The sequence below is a fragment of the Montipora foliosa genome, chromosome 1, assembly GCF_036669935.1.
Source record: "Montipora foliosa isolate CH-2021 chromosome 1, ASM3666993v2, whole genome shotgun sequence".
In the NCBI taxonomy this organism is placed as follows: domain Eukaryota; kingdom Metazoa; phylum Cnidaria; class Anthozoa; order Scleractinia; family Acroporidae; genus Montipora; species Montipora foliosa.
In genome coordinates, this window is record NC_090869.1 from 70,296,898 (window position 1) to 70,316,092 (window position 19,195).

The following is a 19,195-nucleotide window of genomic DNA, read 5'->3' on the forward strand; positions in this document are numbered from 1 at the left end:
AAAGATTTGGATCGCTGTGATTATTCTTATTCGGTATCGTCATAACAATGCAAACATTTTTTTTCTGTTAAGTAGATCCGAAAAATAAAATTACGTATCTTACCGTGAGGTCGAGCTTATGTTTCCAAAAATTGTAAACAGATTAGTTTGATGGCTTAGTATATGTTTTGGAAATCTGTATTCGAAAGCGTCGATTTATCGTCAGTTTGAATGTAAGGACAGGAAAGGGAAAATATAAAACCGAACATGAACAAACAAAAATCCAAGAAAACAGACGACAAGAAAGTTACTTTTGATAACCTGATACGCGCTCACAAGCATCAATCCACTGACATACGAGTTCATTGTACCTGACTGTAGGTCATTTTTTTGTCCCAGATCTTGACACTGTATTGGATCTTGGAATACTGATTGATGCATCAGATGCAAGTGTTACAAACTGGACAACCATACTCAAGTTTCTATCTTCAGTGGTGGGTTATTTTAACATCTCCGCAAGTGGAACTCATGTTGGACTTTTGGTCTTCAGCCTTGAGGCCGAAATTAGGCTGTATTTCAATACGCTCCATGGAACCAACATGACTGTCGAAAACGTGAAGAACGCTGTAAGCACTCTCCTTCCCAAAGGAGGACCCAGTAGATTTGATAGGGCATTGTTGCTTGCTGAACAGGAGCTTTTTAATGAAGGAACCGGAATGAGAGATGAGGTGCCCAAGGTATGGAGGGAAGGAACATCTAAGAGTATTTTAAGCCATTTTTCTATATTACTCGATTAATTACATAATTTAATGATTGCCGCTGCAGTGAGTGAGCCTCAAGCGAACGAACGAGGCAGCCTTCTAATCGGGAGAAGAGCACGTTTTTCTTCGAAACGCAAGAGGTTGTGGTCAAAGGCGCAAACAAATGGAGGAATTAAGACCTGTCTTTCATTTCGCTTCTCGTGATAGTTTCATCGTCACGCAACAAAAAGATAAATTCGAAATCGTGCAATGAAAAAGGCCAAGGAAACAAATCTTTTAACCACCTCTCCAATTTTCAGGTCTGTGCGGTACATTGTTCCTGAGGCATTAGTTGAAGCGTTTCATGCAACTTTATAGAGTTTTGTGGGAGGCGCCATATTGTCCACCAATATGGCGGCCGGTAATCAGCGAAAACATCTGGAGTTCACTTTACGACGAAAGCGCTTACTTTTCGTTCATGAGATAAAATACATGTGTATGAAAAGATCTCCTAATGTACTTCAAAGGTTCAAACTCCTGAGATCCATAAGGTTAGACATTTTTTTTAAACCAAATAACTTTGAATCATGGTGTCACACAAGGTAACAATTCGGAAATTCACAATGCTGTATTTTCGAAACGAAAGACGTCACAGAACTAGAAATTTGAAAAAAAAAGATTTACTTCTAGGTCATCTTCAACCTCCTTTAGATAAAAATTCACAAGAACTTGCTATTATGATTTTAGAATTTGATGACGTCACTGTGAAAACCATCTATTGTTTTCTTTCTTCTCTAGAGTGGGGTCCAGAAAGAGGTCCAGTTGGGGGTCCAGTTTCGGGGTCCACGTTTTGTACCGTCCCTGATCCAGACCTACATGTATTAAAATCTCCCTTCAATTCCACGCACAAACCGTCGTTGAATTACCGCAAGCATAATTGAATATCTTCTTTTCCCTCGGCAGCATTTCTACAATTTTGGTAAACTAGTTTAATACTTTATTGGCAATCGAATGCTGTCCTATAGCGCGTAATCATTTGCATCGGCTTCCGCGATATCGGGTGAAACCGGGAATCTAGAAGTTCAGTCTTTATGGTACGATTAAAAATTAAATCTCATTTCATGGAAGTAATGTGAGAGAGTTGTTTGTTTGAAAGTATCGGCTAATTTTTCATTGGCATATCGTGAAAGGTAAAACGTGGTTAAATTACCTTTGTTTTAGCAAATACAAGTTTCTAACGTCGATTTTCAAAACGACAGACCTTACTTTTAGTGACTCACGGTAAGCAGGCGAGAAATCAAGGACCTTACACCTCGCTGTTAGCTGCTACTCAACGACTAAGAGATAGAGGTATATCCATGTACGCAATTGGCGTGGGAGACAGAGTAGAGGTACCTGAGCTTATGGATCTGACGTCAAGCTACAAAAACGTGTTCCTTGTTGACGACTTTGGTGATTTTCAATCCAGTGGTAGAATCTTGACGGAGATCATAAAAAATGAAACCAGTATGGATGTCACTAAAGGTTAGTGCTGCTGCAAAGAGAAAGTCGCATTTGTCTTCATTCGCAAGTTAACGTTACACATACGACTTAGATCAATATTAATAAGACCCCTTCAATGTTTTGTAAACAAAGTTTAACAAACAAATCCTTGATTATGTTTTAGCAAGACTCTGTAACTTGCCCCCTGAACCTGGTCAGCTTGGGTGTCTTGATTCTACGTTAGCGTTCTATTATGAGGCATCCTTAGGCGAATGTCAAAGCTTTATTTACAATGGATGCGGAGGAAATGCTAACAACTTCCCATCTTACGAGAAGTGCATGGATCATTGTAACGGTACGTCTTGCCAAAATCTGTCCATTATTCGTTAAAAAGGTTAATCTGAGTGATGAATTGATAAAGAAGTGGTCAGTCGATGATCGTTTCATCAGGAAGCGGATCAAGTCCGTCTTTTATAGCACTTCGTTTTGCTGAGCATGTAAAAAAAAAACGGTTGTTAACTAGAACAATAAAAGGCTTAAGGAATCACATTTCTGGCATTCTTTAGGAGCTCTTCCCTCCTGTTTCGACGACGAAAAACGTCTATCAGTGAGTCTACCAATGGGTCACTTCTCTCCGAGGTGCAAAACTAACGGTCGATACAAAGACATCCAGTGCTTCAAGAAGACAGGTTACTGTTGGTGTGTTGACGAGTTTGGCGAGGAAATACCTGGAACTCGGATAATGGGCATTCCCATTTGTGGCTTAGTCACTGGTAAGTTGAAGAGCTCGAAGGCAAGTCCTGTTGTTTAATATTAATAATTTCCTTTTTTATGTCACAGTCACAGTGAGTCACTCTTGTCAAGTGGTCACCTACCCTAACCTACCCTTTCCTACCTGCCCTCCGAGAACCTTACTCACTCTGGGTGCCCCGGCTGGCAAAGGGGTGACGCACGTGAACTTTATAATGCATTATAAGTGTGAACATTTTGGTGAAATAATTAAGACACCTGCTATTTGGCTCACAAAAAAAAAAATGAATATCAATTTGTCTTTTTCTTCGCGTCCTAAGCTGCTGAGAAGCTTACAACTTGTCTTGAAGACAGACGTAAAGCATTGGGCATGGAGGGTGTGCCATCTGTTGGGAGATTTGTCCCTGAATGTAATCCGGATGGAGAGTTTGCCGAAATACAGTGCTTTAGCAATTCCAACTTTTGTTGGTGTTCAGACAACCAAGGCTATGAAATTGCAGGGACACATCGCTGGGGAAAGCCAGAATGTCTTATCGAAGGTGATTTAACAAATAAATAATAATTTTAAAACATAAAAGAAAAACATAGCACTTGTCAGGAAATGCCACATAAAATAATGTGGTAAAGGATGTTTCTGGCAAAGCCACTGAAGCCCCTCTGCCAGAGGTTGACCTTTAATTCTAGCAACATTCGAGGGCACAAAATAATGAGACAGTCGACAAAAACTCTGCTATAACGCTATAAAAACATGTGAAAAGGCCATTGCTTCAATTTATCATTTAAATACCTGTATTGTATATGCTCTTATTATTCTTTTCATAACCGCGGAAATCATACCTTCACTTTATTCTGTCTTGTCGACAAAGACTCATGCAAACCTCATGACGGCATGTATCGATCTTTATTCATTGACTTGGTTACAGGGTCTTACAGATTATACGCTGAAAAAAATAAGATGGATTAATGATTAGTGTAAAAAACACGAACGAATCACAGTACAAATACTCACCATTTGTGTCCGCTCGACAATCGAAGCACATGGCCGAGTGGAGGGACATGGTAAGGATTGGTCACATGAGGTGCAACGCACTTTTCTATTTTCTTCAACTATTCGCTTTTCTTTTTCTGTCGGCAACATTCTGTTTTATATTTATTTTTTAGTCCGTCCCGGTGTTTGCCCTTTCGTATCAAATGCAACGAAATGCCACTCTCAACAGACATGCTCACAAGATAGTGACTGTCCCGAATCATCCAAATGCTGTGACTGTGGATGTGTGAGGCGATGTACATTAGTTTCTAAAGATAAAGCAGGTAAAACTAAATGATCATAAAAAGGAAAAACGTAGTTTATGCTCACTTGATAGTTTGTGCCGATAGGAATTCTATAAGTCCTCGGGAATCGAGTGGATGTAAGTTTCGAAATTTGCCAAATGGGGAATAAGTTGCAGAGACTGAAATTCGAAGATGATAAAATCGGACACCAATCGAATCCCGCTAGAAACTAAGGCGACCATTTCGTTACAATTACAACATTAAGACATCTCGGCCGTAGCAATATGTTGAAAATATTTAACCGGAACTTAGTTTTTTTGGTCTGGAGTATGTCTTGAATCAGAAGTAGCGCATCCAAACTAGTTGTCAAAAGGACATTGTTGTGACCTCTCGGAGCATTCGGATATTTCTCAGTAGTTCTGATTCATGAGCGATAAATACATGCCCCGTCATAAAGGGAAAAAATTATGATAGTTTCGTGCTCATCTGTGGTCTATTTTTGTAGCTCCGGTGTCGAACTGTCTCAGTGAACATGTCAAATCATTGTCGTCATCCTGTCCTCACTTAAAAGCTCCAGGCCGTTTCTTTCCAACTTGCAAGCCAAATGGAGAGTATGAAGAACGGCAATGCAATGACCATTACGGTGTTTGCTGGTGTGTTGACAAAGAGGGCAATGAAGTTCCAGGATCCAGGCAGAATGGGAAACCAGACTGTGTAAAACAAGGTGGGAGTAAGTATAAGTGTTGCCGGGTTGAATCCGTTGAAAACTGGTTTTTCGAATTGTCCGATAGGAAACTCCCTAGAACGTAATTCTGTCCCAATTTGATGACATGGAAATAAGGTTCTGGGGACTATGGTTGTGCAACCAGACGTTTTTTGGAATCGCGGAGCGTTCTCTCCGACCTTAACAAAAAGGAAGGCAGAGTGGGAAACCAGACTGCGAAACATAAGGTGCGAGTAACTATAAGTGTTGCTGGTAAAATCCGTTTTTACCTAGATTAAATTGGTGATCCTGATTTTAGCTATTGAATACGCACTCAGATGAATTGAAGATACCATTTTTGGAGCCTAAATTAAGCCTAGAGAAGAGGTACTGGAGGCAGTGTGGCCGAGTGGTTAGGGCGCTTGCCTTGAGATTCGGAGATCCCGGGTTCAAGACCCGCTCTGATCACTCTTTGAATTTCTTCCCGGTATTCCCTGGTTCAACTTCCCAGCTGCACTTGTAAATAGCCAACTGGTTTGCCTCCGGCCAGTTGGGATTCTTAACAGTTGTAGTTGTTGTGTTCAATTGTTTCGTTGATTGTGTTTCATTGGCCCTGAAAAGCCCCTATGGGGAGCGGGCAATTAAGTATGTATGTATGTAAGTACAATCCGGGTCAAAAGACTTCGGGACACTTGAAAATTTGGGCGAAAAGTAGAGAATTTACTGTACATGCTTTCATCGTTATATGAGCAACGCGTGTTCTTCTTTCGCTGATTTTTTAGCGCCCAACTTCCCTCAGACAATATTGAAAAATGCGAGCGATCGATGAACGGATCTTGATTTCGGAGACCGTGATAAATCAACATTGTAATGGGGGAAGGGGGAAAAGCGGGAATTGCCCCAACAGTTTTTACCAGGATTATAGATGCTCCATGAACGTAAACTGGGTTTCCTGTGGTACGTGTTACACTCAAATAGAAGGCACTGAGTTGGGTGGTATTGAACTGCAGCTTTCCAGTTATTTTTTCAAGTGGGGGTCATTTAGACCATTTGAGGTGTCACCCAGACGTATTGCCAGCCGTGACCCCTTGACTCACATGTTAAGCTTTGCTAATAAATTCAGTTCAAAGATGACAAAACACGCTCTTGAGTAAAACTCCCTCAATTCTTCTTTAATTAGTCTGCAAAAAAACAACCTGCAAATTGCTCTGACGGACGTTTTCCTGCATATCATGCATGTTGCACCAAGCAAACGTTGATTACACATACTAAGGAAGGACTGAACACGTTGTTTCCGCTTCATAATTCCTCTTCTTTTCAGTCTAATCTGATGCTAGGTCAAATTTATTTTGGCTTAACGTTTACACCAAAACGTTGGGAGTTAACAGTAAAGGGCAAGCCAAAAGACACCCTGGGTGCCAGAGGAATAATTTTTCAAAGTCGGAGAGAACGCTCAGCGGTTCCAAATCAACGGTCGAGGACGAAAAAATGATACCTCTGGTCGCACAACCTCAGAACCTCATTTCCATGCGTAGAGACAGTTCAGATTTCTCGCCGGTGTGGTCGTCAAACCAGTTTTGGCCGCCAAGCTGAGGGTGCTTCCCATGGAACGCGGTGAAGCGTATCATTAAATTTCCTGAAAATTGTGATTACAGTGATGGCTATTCGTTTCAACAGCTTTAATAATTTTGGAGCTATTGTAAAGATGTTGTATTGATTTTCGATGCGTAAGATTGATTTATTCGATGATTTTTTTCCCTTAGAGCGAAAAGTTATTGTTGAACGTGTTTAAAACAGGATACTGTAATAGAAACGAGCTAGAGATTACTGCCTAAAGTGCACAATGGACGACTTCGAAATGCGAGAAACTTTTATCTGCCTTACCACTTTTTGTCCATGAGTCCTCCGTTCCTTGACACAATTGCAACACATGTTGAAAGTTCAACTTTTTTTAGTTAATTCCCCCCACCACTCTCAAACGAGCTTGAGTATCTGCAAGTGCTATCATGCGCGAATCGATAAGTAAAATACTCTGAAGATGATCGCAAGATCGAAAACGTTTAGTCAAACATTTTAACAATTTTACCTTTTACTATTTTAAAATACTTTAACTACAAGGAAAATGGGTGTTTTCACGTAGTCAAAGCCGTTAATGTGCGTGAAGGCACTGAAGCAGCTCATGGACCATCGGAACAGTTTGGCCTTTTCCTCTTGGGCCGGAGTCACGCAACAATGCTTGTCACAACAGCTGTTGAGAAACGGTTTTTCGATTTGCCCGAAAAAAAAACTCCCTCAAACGTTATGCACAATAAGCGAACGCCGTGGAAATGAGGTTCTGGGGTTGTGCGACCAGACTTTTTTTTTTCGTCCTTGACCGTTGATTTGGAATCGCGGAAGCGTTCTTTCCGACCTTGGCACCCAGCTAGGGTAAGTAGCCAAACGACAGATGAAGAAAAGAATAACATAGTTTGTATATAAAAATCTGAATTTCTAAATCTCAGCGACAGATTAATGGCAATCGATCGTAAAAGCGTTAAGATTTCTGAGGTCTCGGGAAGATCATGATGTTTTGTTGAATGGAAGAAATTCATCACGTGCGAGGCAACCACAAAGGTGCACCTGATCGCCTTGTGTCAACGTTCTTGTTTACATTGAACGAACTACAGGTAACAATGTCAATAGTTCGTCGTTTTCGGAGTAAAGCAGCATACTTTTTAGCCAAGAAACTTCCGTATTTCGTTTTTGTTGCAATATTTAAATGAATGTTTACATTACATCTGTCGGGTCTGGAAGCCGTTTTCGTCTGTTTGAATCAAAACAGAATTTGTAATTGAAAATCTAAACATCTACGAGATGCAAAAACATACTTGCGAACACGTGAACCAAATACAGACAACGACGTACACGGACGACCTTCGCACTTTTTGGGATGGAGCGGCAGACCCAGATGCTGTCACACCTCCAACGCAGTAGACAAATACTGGGCACAAACGGGCGAAGGGGGAGGACCAGCTAGAACGAAATCATCTTAGTAATGTGCGAAGTTAGGAACATTGTAATTATGAATGATGATCCATTCCACAAGGAAAGCTACCGAGTCGAAAATGAAAGGAGCAGAGCGCAAACCAAAGGGAAGCGTCAAGTAACCTCGCCACTTGAGGCCAAGTAGGAAACGGTCATTAGAGTGGACGGGAATGTTACAGTAAGCTGCCTCTACGTCGAACTTTTCCATGAGAGCACCACGGCCATACTTGGCAACCATGCAGATGATGTCATCCACGTGAATATATTGTAAAGAAAATTGCTCAGGGTCGATCCCATCATTAACGCTAGACCCTGCTGGGGAGAACAGGTCAACTATAAGCCTCCACTTGCCTGGCTGACCTTTCTTGGGAATAACCCCAAAGCTACGGATGTGCTGGGGCTGCAGGGGAGGAGAAGAGAAGGGGCCAGCTACCCTCCCACGAGAGACTTCGTTATCCAGATACTCGTCAACAACTTAAAGCGTGCATTAAGGCCGAGGGCTTATTCCATTTGAATGAAGGGGTAGTTTCTAAAGAAACTGTGGTGCTGCGTCGGTGGGGAAGTAGTATCCATTTGGCCGACTTAAGCTTGGAAGCTCTGACGCAAACCTTCCACAACGTGGGCTACCTTGCCTTGATCTTGGTGATTCGTCAATTCTGTGGCAAACTGCTCCACACATAGGGGGTGACCCTATCTACTGATGGAAGGCTGGGGGGAGCTAGAGTGAGAGACAGCAAAGAAAGACAGACAACAAGTCAGGCAAACCAATGCTGATTGACTGCGGTTTAATGGCACAAAAATAATCTTAACCAAATAATAATGATAATAATAACTATAAAACAAAAGAGATAATCAAACACGCGATCATGCTAAATATAAAAAGTACAACAGAAGTCCGTAATATCACATAGACAGTGTAACAAGGTTCATTAGTTCCACCGAAATTTGACCTTATCACGAGGGGCAGAGGGTGAGCGCGAAAAGCGTATAAGCGGAGCCCCAGAATTGCCAGGACAGGCGGTGGCCCGGTGGTTTCCTGCACATTTACTGCAACAATGGGAGTCACGCAGAGTAGGGAGAAGAACATTTGCCCCGGTTGTCCCAGGACTTGCAAACGATCATTGCTGCAGAAGAGCTAACCGCTTCCGTGGACTGTGGAACTGTGTTTCTGAAGATGAAGATGAACGTGCTGAAGCTCCTGCTGCATGGAACTTATACAGTTGCTCGTTTACTGAGTACCAATCGGTGAGTTTGGTGGCTGCGGTATGCTCTCTGAAGGCATGATCATATGTTAGCCAAACTCGACCCGCAAACGGACGATAGGTGCTCAGAATGAGCAGTTTGTAAGCCGTTAAATCCCACCAACGATGTAGGAAAAATGAAGTTAGGACCATGGCGAAGAGCGTAAATGCCTCCACCCCGCTAACAATGTCCTCCATTTGACGCCGACGTTGTTTCGTGCCAGACGTTAAGATGACCCGCCCGACGAGTAAAGTTGAGGCTCAGCCTCGACCTGAACGAAACTGGCCGCTGTTAGTTCGCTCAGAGAATTGCACTGCCAACTTAGCAGGGATTGGGGAAAAACCAGGACCGACCACGAAGGGCTGATATAAAACTGGCGCAGGATGGGGTGGAACGCTCGTAACCCAAACTCCGAAGGACGCACATGTAGTGGACAATGAGCCCATCGCGGGCAAAGCCGTGGCGACTGGTGGCAAAGTAAAGGTGTTCACAAATGAAGGCACAAATAATGACCTACCTAGGCCTTCGGAGGGCAGTGAAAAGACTTGAGAACGAGGCTGAACTCCTAATAAAGGCAATTGGACTGTATTGGAATGCAATTCGGCGCTTGATCCAGAGCACGTGGTAACAACTGGTGAAGCGGTAGTAGCCGCCGCTTGCGCCGAGGTCGAGGCCTGCACCGCCTGTACCGCCTGCAAGGCCGCTCTATTGGCCGCAGCTTCATTAGCAGCCAAGATCCCGGGAGTTAAAGACGTGTTTTGTCCAGCCGAAATCGGGTCAACAACAAACGAAGCAACTGAACTTGAAATGCTCGAAGCCATAGAGCTCACCTCCGAAGACGCCAGAAAAAGGCAGTAGCCATACCATTACGCGTAGAGCGGGACAAGATGAGCCATAGATTGACGAGAACGAATACAAAGCAAAAAGACGAGCCAAAAGGCAAAGCTAAAAGATCCGCAACGATCTGCAACGTTGAGTTGGTAAACGCCCCTGCAGCATGCAAATGGTGCCCCCTTTCCCCAATAGCTTTAGTTTCTAACACTGATGGCCAGCAAGACCATGATTGTAACTTTCCTTAAATTTCATTTAGCCTCATTAAAAACATACTTGCGAACACGTGAACCTGAATTATCGTACATGTAAATCACAATACTGACAAACACAAAAGCGAAGGAAATGGTTAATAAATATGAATTTTTTTACTCTCTAAATGATTTTGGGTTAGATTAAAGCGATATAATAATCTTGCTGAAAAGTTGTCGTGTTAATGAGTAATGTAAACAATCTTCGCACTAAGTAAGTTGTAGCAATAAATTGGATTAACCAGAAACTTAATCAAATATTTTTGGCTTCCCATATTAGCTTCATTTTACACCATAATGACAAACCAGATCTTTTTTCTGACGTTAAAAGCTATAGCTACCAAGTAATCATTTTCCAGAAAGAGCACGACTAAAACCTATCCATCATCTTTATGAAAACTGCTCGGCGCGTGTCAAATTTCAACCCATGTATGCAAATTAGTTGATTTTAAATTATACACAACACGATGAATCCACAAAGGCTCAAAAATCTCACACAAACCTTTCCAGCAAAAGATGTTGTTGAGAAAAACAACATATCTGGCTCCGCCATAAATAATTCTTGACTAACAAGAAATAGTCAAATTTCCAATTGTGTTTTACCTAAAGACTGTGCAGAGTTGAGTACAGATAAATATAAAGGACCAGACAACAGAAATCACAGATCCCATCGAGGTGTTCGATTCCTCTCTGTCCATATCCAATCAGAAAAAGTTACCAGAGAACTTTCCATTAGGTTTCATTGTTGTACATAACGTCACAGTTGGTAAAATATTGGAACTGCAGCTGACTTTGATACGGCTCGACGATGTCCATTACTCGTCGCTTTCAAGATTCGAGATACTTATTTTTTACTGCCTGTCTTGTTTATCCAATTGGCGTTCCATTCGTGAGCTCCGTAAGAGTATGTTTTGTTTAAAGATCCACTAAAACGCCATTAGCGTTACATTGACGCCATTGCACCGGATAAAATCTACGCATTTCCACTACCCCCTGAAACCTCTCAATGATGCGCGCAGAAGACTCTAGGACAAAAGTTAACATCTAGCAGGGGAGTGACAGGAAAGACCCTATTGCGCAACTTTTCCGATTTCCGACACAGAGAAAAAAAAAGCCGAAAAACGAGACGCAGATTTCGACTGGATTGCCGTATGCTAACCCAGTAATTAGGGTCAGGTAAAGATAAGTTTTGGTTATTATGCATGAATATCAGTTGACTTATTATAAAAAGGTAAAGTAATGGAAAGAACAGTGTGTGGTTACACATCTTCGTCGTAGTAGTGTAGTGGTGAAGACACAGGACTATATATCTGGAGGGTCCGAGTTCGACTACTGGTAAGTGCATAGGAAAGTTCTTTGTTCCCTTACTATGTTGTAATGTTGAGAGTGAATGGGTAAGTGTATGAATACAGAAACCGATAAGACGATACGAAACATTAAGAAAATGTGTTGAAATGCGTAAGACCGAGCTTGAGGAAAGATAAAGATGTTTTTAGTCCTTTTTGGGGTGTTGGTAGCTGCTTTAAACTATGTAGAGTGGATATTCAACCTAGGTAAAATGAGGATCACCAAATTAACCTAGGTAAATACGGATTCAACCTGAGACCGGATTTGACGGCCAAAAAACATTAACCACACGAGCCGAACAAATTGACCTGCTCGCAACTGTATGGCCTTACAGATCAGTTGATAGAGAATTGCACCGAAATCGCAGAGGTAATGGTTTCGAATCTCATTGGAGACACCTGAATTTTTGATGTGACTACAACAGACAGTTTCTTAAATTGTCCAGATAAGTGGGACAAATTAAAATATAAACTATAAGGACATGAAAATAAAGAATGCCTGTTTCTTCGGAAAGCCTCTATTAAGAATGTTGCATATGTAAAGATTTACAATAAGCACCGCCATACGTCTAATGCAACTTTCCCATCATCTTAGTTAATGAGTCCCAAAAGACAAATCATCTCTTGAATATGGTCACGCATCAATCATGTTATGCTACCCTTTTATAGTTGCTATGACAACATGTGAACGGGAGCGCAAGAGAGCGATAACCATGAGCAGTAGATCAGTTGTTGGTATGTTTGTTGCAAGTTGTCAGCCTGATGGTTCATTTGAACAGACTCAGTGTCACAATGCAACCGGTTTCTGTTGGTGCGTAGACGACCTGGGCAATGAGTTGATGGGGACTCGGCAATGGGGAAAGCCCAACTGCACAAGAGTAGGTCAGTTAAATTTTTTTATCTATCTCCTTGTAGCAAGAATGTCACTCACCTCATAGATGTATCATGATTAACTAATCTCAGGCAAAGAGTATGCCATAAAATGATATGACAACTATAAGTTGAATTATTTTATGCGATGAATCCAATGAGATAGTCGAAGATGCCTTTGTTGGCAACCTTTACATTGAGAAAACTCTAAAACATGCAATTAAAATAATTTAAGACTTGCGAGATAGAGATCATTTCAGATTACACAGTATATTAATGATTTGGAGGCATGGTAAAGGTATCAACGGCTGTAATGTGTTTTCTTCTTTACTCGAACAGGCATAATATCATCAGTTTGCCAATCCCGCCGTGACGAATGCCTAAAAAACACTTCCCCTAAACACTTTATTCCACTCTGCAAAGCTGATGGCTCTTTTGAAGAAAGACAGTGCCTTCACTCAACTAGGCAGTGCTGGTGTGTTGATAAAACCGGAAATGAACTACCAGGAACGCGTTCAATGGAAATGCATGATTGCTCTTTACTAGGTAAATCTAATATTCATTCCTTACGAAAGTTACGAGTGTAAGACTAATGCAAACAACAGCAGGAAAATGGCTCGCGGATTTTTTTTTTTTTTTTTTTTTTGAGAGATTGTTTACTATTTTGTGCTTATTTCTGAATTCTTCCAAATTATTTTCTTTTAGATTTGGGCGTAAAATGTATGTTAATTGGAGTTGACAAATACTACTTCTGGTCATTTTCACTGTTCCAGTCAATTTAAATTTAACGCACTTTAAAATACTTAAGGTAAACGTGCCTTCATCGCAATGATTTGCCGAAGTGGCTATTCCTGGCCACTGAAAAGCGAAAAGTGTGCCCTTATTATAATCTTCCCGCACTTTTCATATGATGAGGCCTTACCAAGATCAGATGTCCACACGCTGCCCGACAGGACATTCAAAACTTGCCAACTACAAATTCTCTGGATGATCTAGAGCAGGAAAATGGGGACCGTTTGTTTTCCTCGTATCCTCAATTTGTAACGTTAGTTATCATTGGTTAATTTTTGTAAGGTCTGGAAAGTGTAGTTTTGTCGAAAATAAAACGACATCTTTTATTGGCCACTGTTTTTTACTTTGACCAATAGAAGGGCAACATGCGCACTCTACTTAATGCATATACCACAATCATTGCTCTTTTCGCTCGCATGCCCGCACGTATCTGTTGTATTCACTTTCCCGTCTGAAAGCACTAAGAACGTTCACCGCCCATTAAAAAATGTAAAATATTCGCGCATCGGTCGATTTCTCTCAAATTTTAAAGGATGGTTGCTAACGAATACATAGAGAAATATTTTTTTACAATAACCAAAAATTCCTGTGTTAAGCATAAGATTTCAACGAAAGAAAATGCGATAAAATTTGTTGTGTGCGTGATGTTTTTCTCTGTTGAGGTTATGCAAATTTTTGACAGAGAAGTAATTATATGTTTAAAAAAATTCTACTGAAAGGTCGTTTAAAAATCCTTATTTTAATCTTTTAGTTTAAAGAAAATAAGAAAATAGCCTTCAACGGCCAAACAAAATAAAAAAATGAAATCAATTAAACTACATACATATATTTATGACCATCACGGGGACTTCGCATCGGTCCCCCATCCAAGTGCGAGAACTAGAACAAGTACGAGATTTGACAGCCTGTTTTAAGCAAAAGTACTTAGAAAATTATAACCTGGACGGTTAATTTTTACCTTTTGTTAGAAGCATAGTTTGCTCAGATATTCTTATTGCTGGCAACTGAGCCTTTTCCTGATCGAAAAATGCCAAAACTGCTACGTTGTTGGTGGCTTGTTTAGACACGACGACATTTTTGCAAAACCTCGTTCTAAAATGACGACGGTATTACGTTTTTCCCGCCAAAATGACGCTGGTTTGCGCGCGCTCAGTGTTGTTCTACGAGAAAAATTCGTACTCGTAGTTGTTCTCGTCCTAGAATCTAAAGCTCTCTACTAACTCCATTCGAAAGGGCTTAACTTTGGCTAACACTTGGACTAGCATCAACGATTGTGATCTTTAGGTTGAATTCGCATATAATTTGCCGAACTTTACAACACTTGAAAGAAAAAAAAAAGCAAACTAAAAAAACCCGGTGTCTTGCCGTCATTTTGTCACAGATGTATCCATTGTTTCGTGAGTTGTTAGTATTAAACACGCAAGGTAACTTGATCACAGGCGGCTGCTAAAATAGATGCCACTATGATTTTGTGATTTTACTTATACAACTGAAAGTATGATAGGAAATTTGAACGTAACAAAAATCTCCCAAAATGGTAACTTTTTACATTCGTGACATAAAGCTTTTGTTTTCATCTCGCAAATTTTGTTGCTGATGGCAAATTGTTATATTCTAGATCGACACTTCCTAAAACGTTCCTTCTGCTCTTCTTAAAAGCTATATATCAATATATATGCATTTCGCCGGTAAAATTATAAAATAGTAAAAGGTAAAAACTGTTAAAATGTTTGACTAAACGTTTAGTCAAACATTTTAACAGTTTTTACCTTTTACTATTCTATATATCAATATTTTTTTACTTTTGCGTCAACATTTGTCTAACATGAAGCAGGATATAAAGATCTATACTGAGAATTTTTGGTCGTATCTTACCGACAGCAAGTCACATCTTTTGGTGTTCCCCATCTTAATACTGACCCCGCCAGACAGAGATTTACTTCAGTGAACTTTTGTCTCGGAAAGCTGTCAGAAGCTCAGAGTACGCTCTCAAGCTTGTGGTTGAAAATGGTCAATATTTTTTTTTATTTCAGCCTTGAGGCCAATGTTTTTCGATTTCCTTTTATTTTTTTCAATCTTTCTGGGTTTAGTATTTTACTGAACCACATGTCTTCTCAGGGGATATTTAGAAAAAAACATCTACCATGGCACTGCGATGATTTACAATAGCAAAACAACATCGCGTACTATTAGGGCTACATATTAGGCAAGGACAATCTGAATCTCCTGAAAAACAAAACGCAGCTCAGATGGCAGTCATGGAAAGAAACACTGTCAAGTTACTGCACTACTACAGATACGCAATGCGTTCCCGTTTTTAAATATATCCCTTATCTCCTCCATCCCCTCCCCCCCCTCCCCTCCCCCCGTATCCCCACATTTTTTTTTTTTTTACCTAAATATCCCGTAGCCTGATCGCTTCTCGACCTTTTGGCTAAGATTAGTTTCTCGACCAAGGGCTATGGTCAAGTACCATTGTACTACGATACTTTTTTCAGGGCCGTATGAGGCAGGAACAGAACAGTTTCGACTGGCTGTGTAGATCTCTTCTCGCGAGAAGCGATCACTAGGGTTTTTTTGGTTTCGTTTTTTGATAGTTTTTTGTTCAGCTCGAGTGTAGAATCATGCCGAAAAAATAGAATCGATAACAGAGAGTTTTGTCGTTTTGAACCCGGACTGGACTACTGGATTTAAGCAAGTTATTATGGAACGTTTGGTACTAAATTACTCCAACACTGAAATCAAGATTATGGAAACGTAAAAAACAGGACTTTGGACTGGACTGTGGAAAACTCAACTACAGGATTCTAGATTTTTGAACATTGAGAGAAATGGAGTACAGAAGTGTTCTTTTTTGTCTTCGCCACGGCAGATTTGAACAGTTTCCGAGGAACTAAACCAGGATTACAGAACCGGACTTCGAATACAGGATGAGAAGTTGTTGAACTGTGATTGTAATAAGTTTCTCGGATGATTTAGAAATGATCTCTCGTCATTTTCCCATGTTTACCTATAGATGAAGTTCACTGTGACTGGATAATTTGTGTTAACTGTATGTGCCCTTGCAGGCGTCTTGTTCTTGTTCGCAGCCGTCTAGTTGTAGCTAATGACGTCATCTGTTGAGAGTAATAAAGTGACTAAAAACCAATCATTTAGGTAAATTTGTCAGTTTCGAATTCCTTGATGCCCATTATTTTTACTGTTGTTTGTCATAACTGATGATGTAGCTGTTTTCAACCCTGCTGACCATATCGATAACTCAACTAAGACTAAAAGTTGTATTAATAATGTATTCTTATTATCATTTTTGCTTCTCCTTTTTTTGGGTTTGTTCTCTTGCAGCCTGGCTCAGCCCATGCCAAATTAAGAGACGTCAGGCCTTGGGCCTAAGAAATGTACCTGTTGTGGGCTTACATGCACCTGAATGTAGGGGAGATGGAGGATATGATACCCTGCAATGTCACGCGACATCGGGGTATTGTTGGTGCATGGATGAATACGGAAATGAAGTGCCAGAAAGTCGGATGAAAGGAAGACCGAACTGTGGTAAGATATGAAAAAAGGCAATTTTAAAATAGGCGGTTTCTTTGCTGAAGTCTCTGTCTTGGCGTTGTCTTTTCATTTATTCGCCTAATGGGCTGATTTACAGAAACAACAATCGCCTTTTCCTGCAGACTAATATCGATCCTATGATGAGGGTCATGCTTGCAGTTAAGTGTTGATCATATGTGCTAATTAGACTCACTAGCCTCGCTCTCAAGCAACATTTCTTTTGTATTTTGTCCATGCAAACGAGGCTAGTGAGGCTAGTTAGCACATAAACAAAAGAATATTTTTTGGCCGCCATTTATGCATTCGGTCTATGAGATCGAAAACAGATCAGGTTGTTATCCCTGAATTGAAGGCAAAATCATCTATCCTTTACCCTCAGCTAACACTTACGTTCGCTATTTCTTTCTTTAAGCTAATAAATCGCCGTGCAATGAGGAGACGGAGGATATTTTATCGTCTTTCCAATATCCTCCTCCAGGGATGTTTATCCCCCAGTGTCGTGAGGACGGTGGGTACCAGCCTTCACAGTGTCATGACTCCAACGGATACTGTTGGTGCGTAGATGAATATGGGAACGAATTGATTGACACACGCGTCCGGGGACACCGTAACTGTTCAGGTAAAACACTATGCAATGCTATATTTACACTTCCCTCTCGGGAATTTTGACAATATACTATTAAAAGATAAAAATGCAACATATATATTGAAAAGTTTCCTATGATGATATTTAAAAGAGTACAGAATCTATAATTTTCAAGTTTTGTCTGGGGTTATTCCACGCGTTTACTATTCGATAATATAATTACTTTTGTCATATGTCCAGATGACAAGACCAATAGACCAATTTCGATATATTAAAATTTATTCCGAAACAAAAGGCATCATCTCGAGGCTCTGGGGAATAAACTCATACAAATCCTTATATTTATTCCCCAGAGCCTCGAGATGATGCTTTTTGTTTCGGACTGCATTTTAATATATCGAAATTGGTCTATTGGAGTTAAGCGATAATCTTTCCTGAGGCATTGGACCACACCAACATGACTTGAACACCGTACTAAAAGCAAAGGCATTAATAACTGTTGTTAGTAGGTCTCGATTACAAACTTATTTGACACGGCCAGTCGGGGCTAGGCTAGACATACAGGATGAAGGCCGTTTGCGTTCAGTGTTACCTAAGGAAGTGGATGCTGCATGGAAACGTTTTTTTCTTCTTTGTGATTAAATTAGTAATTTTTTTAGTCAGATGTCCTCTTCCAAATACCATTTTCTACGGAATCAAAAGAAGGTTATCCCAGTTACATATGTACCGATATCGGTTACGTACAGACTAAATAATACCTTTCTCCCACTAATATAAAATGAAATATAGTGCAATTGACCCCTTCAAAGAACTTGTTGACAAGCTTTTTAGAGTTCAATTACAATTGTAATGCTGAATCCCCAACGGTAAATCCTCTTCCCCCTTGTGACACAGACTTGGAAAGGCATTTCGTGGCAAGTACCGGTACCACTGAGTGTTGAGAAACTTATCACGTATTAGGTTTTGCTGTCACTGATTAACAAAGAGTTCAAATATGCATCTTAACATACTGAATATAATATATAGATTTAGCCAAGCCTAAAAGAGGAATTCCGGGGTTAAAATAATATAATATATATAATATTTGACCTGCTAATCGCCCTTTCTCACAGTCGGAGACTGAATTGCTAAGGGCGCAGCTCAACGAGGTCGGACAAATTTAATGGGAAACATTTTCCATTCATTAAAGAATTGGGTGTCATAAGGAGGGCTTATGTTAGGGCATGTTAGGGTGTCAGTGTGAATATATGAAAATTATAGACACATACTTCCCCCAAGTCATACTGTTCTATAATCACCTTACTCTAAGTTCAATTCCTAGGTAAAACAAAGATGAAAAGATGTATCTTCTAAAATAAAATTGCCATTTTATCATTCCCATGCTGTTGGAAACAGCTGAACTCTAAAAGAAGTATATGACCTGAAATAAAATCAGCCTTACAGTGTTTAGAGTACTTGTCAAAGGACTGAAAAGAAAAAGGGCAATCTATCAAATTATCGTACTCAATGGTAAACAAAGACGTGACAATATCAGTATTCAGTTTCAAGCTAACCGGCTGATTCTCATCCAGAACAACTACAGCCGTGTTGTTGTTGTCCTCGTCGCCCTGGTCCGTACGAAGGAAAGATACACTTCGGCACTTAAAATTTCTTTATGACCTGGACAAAACATACACAAAAAAGCGCGGATTACCCGAATGTCGGTCCTGGAGGAAAGAATTGTGTTTCAAAAACCCTCACTCCGGGAAAAAATTATAATCACACGGGCTCACGCA

General features: G+C 40.4%; 1 protein-coding gene across 5 annotated transcripts in view; it reads left to right on the top strand.

Annotated features, from left to right (window-relative positions):
• LOC138007344 (uncharacterized) overlaps positions 1 to 19,195 on the top strand; it is a 66,090-nt gene that overhangs the window by 34,567 nt on the left and 12,328 nt on the right. For 4 of the 5 annotated variants that reach the window (XR_011124034.1, XM_068854173.1, XM_068854182.1 and 1 more), the window contains 11 exons: positions 379 to 716; positions 1,979 to 2,243; positions 2,386 to 2,556; positions 2,768 to 2,974; positions 3,272 to 3,490; positions 4,113 to 4,262; positions 4,729 to 4,953; positions 12,290 to 12,502; positions 12,830 to 13,036; positions 16,625 to 16,828; positions 17,247 to 17,453. Coding sequence is in view for 4 of the 5 variants with exons in the window: in XM_068854173.1 (XP_068710274.1) it covers positions 379 to 716; positions 1,979 to 2,243; positions 2,386 to 2,556; positions 2,768 to 2,974; positions 3,272 to 3,490; positions 4,113 to 4,262; positions 4,729 to 4,953; positions 12,290 to 12,502; positions 12,830 to 13,036; positions 16,625 to 16,828; positions 17,247 to 17,453 (2,406 nt within the window). In the remaining variant the exon portion in view is untranslated. The remainder of the gene's footprint in view (positions 1 to 378; positions 717 to 1,978; positions 2,244 to 2,385; positions 2,557 to 2,767; positions 2,975 to 3,271; positions 3,491 to 4,112; positions 4,263 to 4,728; positions 4,954 to 12,289; positions 12,503 to 12,829; positions 13,037 to 16,624; positions 16,829 to 17,246; positions 17,454 to 19,195) is intronic. The other variant, XM_068854192.1, reaches the window with a different exon arrangement.